The sequence below is a fragment of the Microtus ochrogaster genome, chromosome 2, assembly GCF_000317375.1.
Source record: "Microtus ochrogaster isolate Prairie Vole_2 chromosome 2, MicOch1.0, whole genome shotgun sequence".
NCBI lineage: Eukaryota > Metazoa > Chordata > Mammalia > Rodentia > Cricetidae > Microtus > Microtus ochrogaster.
The window spans coordinates 15,753,444-15,763,285 of NC_022010.1; the positions used below are offsets into that span (position 1 = coordinate 15,753,444).

The following is a 9,842-nucleotide window of genomic DNA, read 5'->3' on the forward strand; positions in this document are numbered from 1 at the left end:
TATATGGGTAATTGTTCAGGAACTGAGTACGTGCGAGTGTAGCTGTTAGGTCATTGGTTCCCAGGGGAGGAGGGGAAGCACTATGGCACAGAGGCTGAGAGGATTCAGAATTGTCAAAAATGGCTTCAGGATTGTCTTAAAGTCTTTCAGTTGGGGTTTAGGTCTCAGTAGCTCAGACCTTACTCCAAAGCCCACTTTCTTCCCAGCCCTTCCTTGAATCATCCATCACACTTGTATTAAGCACCAGCTGCATGCATGCCCTGTGCTTGCTCCTGGCCTTAGCCAGTCACCCTTCCACCTCATCAGGACTTGGCTTCCAGAGTCATCTGGGGGCCCAGAGGGATGGGTGGGCAGGGCCTGGCTTTCTGGGTGGGGCCTGCCGTATTAGAAGGCTTGACGCATCTGCCTCAGGGAAGTAGCTTGGGTGTGTGAGGCGACCAGCAAAACAAGGCAGGGACCGTGTGCAGGGCTACGTACCAGAGGTTAAAATGAATCTGGCAGGTGCGCCGGGCCTGGGTCGGTGGCACTTCAGCTCGGGCCGTCTCAACAGACGGCCCAGATGGTTCCAGGTGGCCGCTGTCGATGGAAGCGTGGGCCCCGGGTGGCCAGATCCTCCAGCTCCCCAGAGAAGCTGGCAGTTTGGCACTCTTGTGGTTTCCAAGCCTGGCTCCTTCTCTACGCGCATATTTGCATACTGCGGTCCTTTCTGGGGTGCCATTTACATACCGCAGTCAAATGTGCAAATCGGGAGTGTCTGGCTTGATGGCTTCTGACAGCTCCAATATTTTTTAAACACTGGAGTGTCCAAGAAAATAGGATTGCAGGGCGGCTCCAGCCTACCCTTCATGGCCTTCTCAGCTGTCACGTGCCATATGGTCGCATTTGAGCGGGGCACACGCTAGGGTATGGCCTTGGGGGGATAAGGATAGCAATGCCACTGCTCACAGCAAGGGCTTGGGCTGTGGGGCCACCTCTGCCCCTTGCTGGGTGGCTTGTCACTGCTTGCTCCCCGGCTCTCTGAATCCTAGTTCTCACTGTTGTTAACATGGGGACTCTGGTCCAGGTTAAGGAGGTCCACGTGACAAGGTCTTAGCAATTCTTCTAATGCATGACAGAATCTTGAGATGTGGTGAGATGTGGTCTTTTAGTTGTAGACTTTTTTTTTTTTTAATCAGAGCAGTTTGAAGTTGAAAGAGAATTAGAACTGGGACTTCCAAACTTCCACATGTCCCACCATTCACTGGAAGCTTTCGCGGCAGTTGCCACGCTGATGACCCCCCCCCCCCGCGTTACGTGGCACTATGTGGCACTTTTGTGGGTTATGGCAGGCGCGTGACAGCAGAAAAGCCTGTCTTACTCTGCTGAAGGACAGACTTGGTAGAGGTAAGCTGGCCATGGTTCTAGCATACCTGACATGGAAGCCACCATCACCCACCTAGGTTGCTAGGGGGTTCACACAAATTTCAGCCCCTGTTCCCTGTCACACAACTAATTCTGTGTCCAAAGTCACTCACTGCCTTAGTCCTCCTGTGATACTTGAAGCCACTGTCTCAGCCTCTCTGGACCTCTCTCTCTCACTCATGGCTGCCCCACGGAGCCTTTGGAGGCTGTTTGTGCTATATAAAATTGCAAGGTATTATGATTATCATTCTATCCAGAGAAACAATGTTCACCGTGGACAGAGGTCTAGCCCGAGGCTGAGAAAGAAGATAATCCAGAACTTGGTGCAATTGTTTGTGAATTCACCCTCCTGGGGTGCAAGGTCACACGCCAAGTGGTCACTTAAGCTGTTAGGTGGCAGGGCCAGGAGGCCTCTGCCACTGAGTCACATTCACCCAACCAGGGCACCCAAACAGGGCGAGAGGTCTTGGACGCCCGCCTCTCAGCATCCTAGACAAGAACTTCTGCTCTACCCTTGGCCACACCCTAGCACGGCAGGAGGCCGTCCCACCCTCCTATCTAGACACAGCCTTGAGGAATTCCCGGCTCCTTCTTCCTGCCAAGATCTGGTTTCTTTCTTTCCTTCCTTTTCTTTTTTTTCTTTTCTTTTTTTTCTCTTTCTTTTTTTTTTATTAACCCCAAAGCAAAATTTATTTGTCAGGTACTAAAGGAAGCCTCCTGTCCCTTTTATGCCGGCAGCCCTCAGCAGAAATCGTGTATTTCGCTGCTAAAAAAAGCTCCGGCTTATACAATTTTAACAATAGAAAACTGATCTTTGCGCTCCAATGCGTGGAGGCTTGGAGGAAAACCGGCAGCATTCAGGTGGCTGGTGCATTGCAAATGAGCGGTTCTCCTTTGTTTTGAGTGACAGGCAATTTAAATGCAGTATTATTTGGAGTCCAGGGAATTTTTTTTCCACCCCAGAATGGGGGTTGGGGAATGCAAAAAGGTGGGAGGAACAAGAAGGGCTGAGGAACTCTGCATTCCCCCCCCCCCCCCGCAGGAGTTGAAAAGTCCAACTTGAGCTATTTAGTTAGGAAATCAGGAGTTCGCGGTTAGAGTAATTGGTAATTATACTCTCGCTAATAGTGGCCGTAGCCTGGCCTGCTGAGCCACGTGGGGGTGCATCTTGCTGGGTCCCCAGAGCCCGGCATAAACATATTGGGGGCCACACTGTGTTCCCTGGAAAGTGTTCTTAGTAACTACAGTTGAAAACATGGCCCTCTGATTTATTTTTTTATTTATTTATTTTAATATTTATTATGTGTACAGCATTCCTTCCATGTGTGCCTGCAAGCCAGAAGGGGGCACCTCTGATTTATTTTTAACCTGCCTAATAGATGTGATAATAAAGCTCCCCGTGGTTCCTCCCACCCCAGCCGAAGTCCCCCTCTGGCCTTGCAACAGGCCTGGGGACAGTGACACAAGGTGGGCAGGGTAGGGAAGAGTACAGAGACAAGTGCTGTCTGCCTGCCTGGATGGTGGGAATTAACACACCCAAATCAGGAAGGCCAGTGGTTAGAACACTGGGCATGGAAGTGTGAGCAGCTGAGTTCAAATCTCTAGCGCCCACGTAAAACCCAGATGGGGTAGCATAGACTGCAGGAACCCCCAGCAGGCAAGAGCCACATAGCAACAGGCCCTTCCTCCCCTGGATTCACTGCCAGGGTCCTGTCGGGTTCCTGCAGAGCAGGCCTTGTAAGCGCTGTGCAGTGTGTGCTAATGGTGTTTCTAATAGGGCGTGTGGCTGGCCACAACTGTCTCCATGTTGTCATGTGACCTCCAGATTGCTGCTGTCACAGCCCAGTCTAGATACTTTACTTCCACCCTTCCTTGTGACCAGGCATAGCCACAAGCAGAACACAGCCTTTCTCCAGCTAAGCTCCCGGGTCAAGGCCTGTGGGTTAAAGGGCCACTTCTAAGTGGTCAGTGGTACATGGACGGTGGCGAGTGTATTGGACATTATAGGAAGACAGTCACAGAGATAGAGACACCACTACAAACTGGCGGGCACCATGATGGGAAAGGAGAGCGTGGCTGAGGCTGGGGTAACTGTGAAGGACTCCGTCGGCCCTTTTCCCCCACACCGGCTTTTATAACTCATGGGAACATCCTCACCCTCCTGCAAACCCCAGCCAGGACCGTGTTCAGCTCGGACAACTGGGAACCAGGGTGTCTGGATATATATAATATGCATATATTCTTCATATTGGATGGGTGATGAAGTGTTGTTTCTGTGGCTTCCGTGAGCTATGTGTCAACAGCTTCTAGCCTCAAGCAGCTGCAGGACCCTGGGGACACAGCAGCATCCAGAGGGGTCAAAATGACCACCACCATCCCTACCAACCAACCACACACACACACACCCAACCTGGGACGCTTGCCTACAATGACAATGGTGGAGGCAGCTTGGTAACTTGCCATGTCTTTGAAGATGGATGTTCACAAGCGAGAACATGTGGTTGGCCTCAACATTTTACTGTCATTGCCGTCCTCTTGGGGACACTCCCAAACTCGCTGCTCCCCCAACACTCCCAACATGTGTGGCATTTCACCGCCTCCCTGCTGTGGCTCCCTTTTGCTTGGAATAGTCTGTCTTGGGAAAAGGGCAAGGCACCTGTGCCGGGTGATGACGTTTTTCCACACTCCCTGCCCTGTCTCTTCCCCAGCACCCTTCCCTTCTCGGGGAGAGACGGGGATTCGCCAAGTCCCACCACCAAACTGGGTCAGCCTTCCCCCACTTCCACCCTCCGCCAGTCCCCCACCCCAGCCCATGCTTTTCCTTCCAACACTTAGTGGTTGTAATTAACAAATCACCTAGGGAATTGCCTGGAGGTCCGTCCCCACCGTTTAGGACTTTCCTAGTCCTCAGTACTGTATCTCAGGGACTCTTGGAAGGTTGGTTGAGTGGATCAAAGACCGTCTCACCCTGGAGGGTCAGAGAGCAGTCTCTTCTCAGGAGAACAGTGCGGTGAAGCTGCCTTAGTCACTGGCCTTTTAAGTCGGCGTTTGACACTGACCGCGCGTTTCTCTCCACTTCTCTAACATAACTCCCCCTGTTCCACAAGGCCTCTGTGGACCGTCTCTGTCGGCTAGAAACCTAATGATCACAGGCAGAGTCTGACCCTTTCTGGGAACCACGTTGTTAAATGGCATAAAGGGACCTCGCGTCATCGCAGCGGAGTATAGCTCAATTTTTAAAATGGTGGTGAGCTATGCTGTCGTTTTTTTATGCAGAGTCTTTGAAATCCTGTACGTATTTCATATGCGCTATATGTTTTGATTTGGACTTCCCATGGTTCAAGGGGTCCAGAGTCACACATGGCTTTGACAATCATATTGGGCAGCATGGCAGCCATATTGGGCAGTGTGAACCTCTGTATTGAATGTATTTTTCAGACTGTTTTTCCCTTGGTGCACTGGTATGCATAGGTTTTCTCTTAGGTTGTTTTTGTGACACACCAGAAGAGAGACGAACACAATCAAGAACTCAGAACTGGCAGAGTCAGGGCGGAAATTGGTCACACTTGGTGGTAAACATATCTGTGAGGGCTCAGGCATGCCAGGACCCTTTGAGGGAGTTGTGTTATTAGCTTCCCCGTCTTTGTGAGTGAGGAAATGGGGGCATGAGTTCTTAAGTGAATGTATGTTCAGTTAGCCCATGCTAGAACTGGGGTTTGAAACTCTGGTATCCTCCTCTCTGGACAGGTTGTCTCAGAAATGGCCTCCACCATTGGGAAGCAAAAGAGCCCTTGACATCATTTGGGTGGGGAATAGGGTTGGTGCTGCAACTCAGTTTATCTGGTAAAAGACACTGATGGGGGGCTGGAGAGATGGCTCAGAGGTTAAGAGCATTGGCTGTTCTTCCAGAAGTTCTGAGTTCAATTCCCAGCAACCAATGGTGGCTCACAACCATCTGTAATGAGATCTAGTGCCCTCTTCTGGCCTGCAAACATATGTACATTGTATACATAATAAATAAATAAATCTTTTTTAAAAAGGCACTGATGGGCTAGGGGTGAGGCTCAGCTGGTGAAGAGCATGCTTGAAGGTCTGGGTTCATCGCAAGCGCTGCACAAACTAAGCGAGCCATGCACTCCTGTAGCCTTAGTGCTCGGGATGCTGGGCGGGACGACCAAGGTTCAGCCTGGACTACATAAGACCCTGCTCTGCCTCCCTCTGAGAAAAATGCTTATGTTGGGCACCAACTTTGAGCCAGAAAGAGCTCTGAGGGCTGTGTTTAAGGGAAGGCCTCACGCTCCCTCGCTGAGAGTTATGGGAAGTGAAGACAGTCCACACTCCCACCCGCCACACAGGGAGCTGGCACTGGGAGGGACACGTGTGGTACCTGCAGCATGAGGCCCACTGCCGCCCACTGTAACCCAGCCAGCCAGGGCCCTCTAGATGTGGGCTTGCTGTCCGTGCCTCCCAGCACTGACCTCAGAATGGAAGGCCCAGGACTCTGCATTGCAACTGGCCAGCAAGAGCTAGGATCAGGGCCACTGGACTTCACTGTCCGAAGTGGGGAAACGAGAGGGTCCTGAGTCCAGAAGTTCCACAGCTGTTGGCCCCAAGGTCACCTAGCCACATGATGTAGGTGACACTCATCTTCCACGGTTTCATCGACAGAACGAGAACATGAGTAAGCGGAGGACGGGGCGAGCTTAGCTCCTCACCATGACTCGGTTGGCTGTTGTGTTCAGCCAGTCAGGAAGCATTTATTGAGCAACATCAGTATACCAGGAACTTTGGTATCAACCCTGTTACTCTCTGATGCTGGTTGGAGCTGTCAGTGTCTTCTGAGAACTCGCAGTTGCACAATGTTTGCCGAGCGTGTCCCCCTTTCTCCCAAAGCGGGTTGGGTTTGAACTCAACAGCACTGCCCTCGAGTAAAGATTACTAGCCAATGTATGAATAACCTGTTGTTGCCTTTCCCTATGTTTAGATCTTTCGGGCTGGTTAGAAAGGGAGTTCTGTTATGATTTAGCCCCCACCCCCACCCCTGGGCTCAGAGAAGGGCAGCCACACAGCCTGGGCATAGCGCACCTGGGCTGTGAGCTCAGAGTCCTTAATATGGGAGACTCTGGGAATATGGGAGCCTCAACTTGTAACCGCCAACCCCCCCATTCCCCCCCCCCCTTTGCACAGGAAGGTATTGGTCCCCTTGCAGGTTCAGGGCCATGGCTACATGTGACACTTTCTCTTCTTCCCAAAGGTGGTGGCCCTGAGTAAGAGGAGTCAGGAAGCAGAGGCGGCGCTCCTGAGTGTTTATAAGCAATTAATTGAAGCGCCAGGTAAGAAGCTCTTGGACTCCGTAATTGAATAATTACCATTGAGGAGCACCGTTAGCGGTGACATGGATACCACAGTTGCTTCCTGGCGCTGGGGTCTGGGGACAGGCCTGGACCCAGAGAGAGGCCAGGCCCTCTGGCAGCTGGGGAGGGGGGGTGAGGGGGGGTGATGCAGGTGAAGGTGGTGGTGATGTGTGTGAGAGAGAGAGACTTAATCAGCCTGATATGACGTGTCTTCATGGCTCCTTCCTGATTTCTGCCTTGCAAGTTGGAGGGCAGCTTTGACATGATGCCTGCCTGGGTCTTCTCATCCAGGGTTGCAGGGGACTCGGCCAGCAGGGGACGATAGAGGGATAATGCCACCTTTCCAACAGCCAACCTCAGAATCTCAGTACCGAGGGGAATTCCCCTTCCAGACAACATGGACAAAGCAGGGAAGGATCTGCTGACCTGCTCACAGTGGTTAGGGCCAACCCCTGCCCCGTGTCTGTCAGAAGTGTGCTCCACCAGACGGCTGTACCCGTGTCTGCTATGGCAGTGTGTGATAACGCTCTAAGGAAACATCTAGAACTGGCATCTAGATTCACTGTGAGACTGCAGGGGCCAGGAGAGGGGTACGGGCTTTCCTTCTGGGTGGAGAAGATTCTAGAACTTGAGGGAGGCAAGGCAAGTGTGCTCTGTAGGTGAACTGTGTGCTACTGGAGGGTTTCTTTAAACAACAAACCCCCAGCGAGACGAGCATCACCTGAGATGAACACAGCAGCCTTCTGCTGCTGCAAGTCTCTGCGTCCGAGGTCCTGGCAGTACTCTGCCTGCGATGCTGGCCTTGGTCCGGCTGTGGGTCTTAGCATGGTGACCCTTTGGGGGATGTTTGGCATAAAGTACACGATTCCTGTCGCTTTCCCATGTGTTGGCTCACACCGCCCCTCACACAGCAGATGTCAGGGCCACAAGGTCACCACCCCAATAGACTGCCTTGCTAAACTTGTGGGGGGCACAAGCCATTCTGACACTTGGGGTATCCTGACTCAGGTCAGACATGAGGCTTCAAGTTGGGCGTGGTAGTTTACATCTGTGACTCCAGCGCTCAGAAGGCTGAAGCTAGCCTGGGCTACACAGTGAGACTGTCTGGACAACAAAGTGAAAGAGTTGGGGAGGTGGCTCAGTTGGCACAACGCTTTCCTGGGTCTCATCTCTAGCACCACGTGACATCCTGGGTGTGATGGTAAATGCTGGCAGTCCAGAGCCAGGCCGATTCCGGGGGTTCAGGGACAGGCAGCCTCTAGCCTATTTGAGGGGCTCCAGGACGCTGAGGCCTGTCTCAAAAAACAAAGCGGGACACCTGAGGCTGACTTCTGACCTCCACCTGGCACACATATGCATGCACACTCAGGCAGACATGCAAGTATACACACACACACGTGTGCATGCATGTAAGAGGAAACCATATTTCACTTCTCGGATTCACCATGGGACCCTCATCTTTCAGAACCCCAGGCTGTTTTAACTCAGTTGTGGGCTCAGCCAAGAGCCACATGAGCCCCTGAGACTGGTGTGGGACCTTCCAAAAAATCCTCATTGCCTCTTACACCTGTCCCCAAAGCCTGGGTACTCAGAGGTCATGGGGAGGCTGGGGAGCCCAGCACTGACCCCATGCCTTCCCAGGTATACTCCTGTGAAGAAGGGGGAAGGATGGGGTGCGATATCCCAGCTGTCACCGAGTTAGGAAACGAGGCGCCTTAACGGATGGAGATGCGCCACACAAACAGCCCCTTTAGGGGCACTAATTCATTTTCGAGACATTTAAGAATAACACAGTGTTTTAATGATTTCTTCAGGGAATCGAGAAGACGTATTTTTGTGCTCATTAAATGTTATCCACAGACACGAGAAGCAAATGTCAGATGTGGAGGTTTGGGGGGACTCTGAGCATGCAGGCACACACACTCACACTCTTCTCACCCCTACGCAGCCGGGATGCACCGACTCCCCATTGGTCTATGTCTTGACAGGCAAATTATTTGTCGCAGTTACCCCCACCCAAGTCCTGATTCAACATTTCCGTCTGAATGACTGGCTGCTGCCAGCACGAGCCCTTGGCAGGCAGCGAGACGCGGGCTGATTGCTCAGCAACTATTTTGATAAGTGCGCAGTCCGTGTATCTGTAATTACGGAAGAAAACCGTAAATCTTTTGGATATTGTTCGCACAGATGTGGCACGAAGTGAGAAAAAAAAAACCAGTAAAATGTGTTAAAAGCGTAATTAATGTCATTGTTGTGAGGGAAGACTTGATTTAAACTCCTTGGCTTCAAGCGTGCCGTGTTGATAGCTGATGTCTTCACTGTGCACAAGCCAAGTCGTGGGGGGACCCGGCCCAGCCTCAGCAGGAGAACCTGGGGACCCAGTGACTAGAACACGGGGAAAAGAAAAGGGGAACAGGAGGAGGAGAGAGCCAGGGAGGCCAGGGGGACATGTGGACACATGACTGAGCCTACTGCAAGACAGGTGAGTGGCCCAAACGGCTTCTTATATTTTCTTTGGGTTTCTAAAACTCGGGTGCAAGACTTGAGACTTCCCTGCTGGTGTGCCTTTCTCTGCAGTGTCCTTTGGGGTGAGATCGCTCGGGGAAGAGAGAAGGAAGGTTTTTCGGCTGCAGTGTACATAATCAGGACTCTGTCCTCAGTGTGTTGAGCTACATGGCCTTAACCTGGAACCTCACCCTCTCTGGTCTCTATGTCTTTAAAAAAAAAAGAGGTCACAGAACCTTCTAGTTGGTTGGCATGAGGGTTTGATGCTTCATGTGTGAGGTGATTTTAAGGAACATCCCATAGCCTGTGGACATCAGGGTCCAAGGGTTGCAAGTGTCTGCTGTGGATCACATGGGGCTGTCACCGGTCTAGGACCCTGGGGACACCGTGTGGGTGACGCTATTGGTCTGTGCAACAGGGAGCTACTTGGCCAGGTTTCAGGGTTTTTAATGTGTCTTCCCAAGCCTAAAAAAAGAAGAAGAAAGAAAGTAGCATTGCTGTACACACACATAGCTCTCTCAGACAACAGTAGCATTGCTGTACACACACATAGCTCTCTCAGACAACAGTAGCATTGCTGTA

At 51.7% G+C, this 9,842-nt stretch overlaps 1 protein-coding gene across 7 annotated transcripts in view; it reads left to right on the forward strand.

Moving 5' to 3' along the window:
• The window catches only part of Cux2 (cut like homeobox 2), a 179,064-nt gene that overhangs the window by 131,297 nt on the left and 37,925 nt on the right, over positions 1–9,842 (forward strand). For all 7 annotated transcript variants that reach the window (XM_026785001.1, XM_026784984.1, XM_026784989.1 and 4 more), the window contains exon 4: positions 6,656–6,734. In XM_026785001.1, coding sequence (XP_026640802.1) covers positions 6,656–6,734 — 79 coding nt within the window. The remainder of the gene's footprint in view (positions 1–6,655; positions 6,735–9,842) is intronic.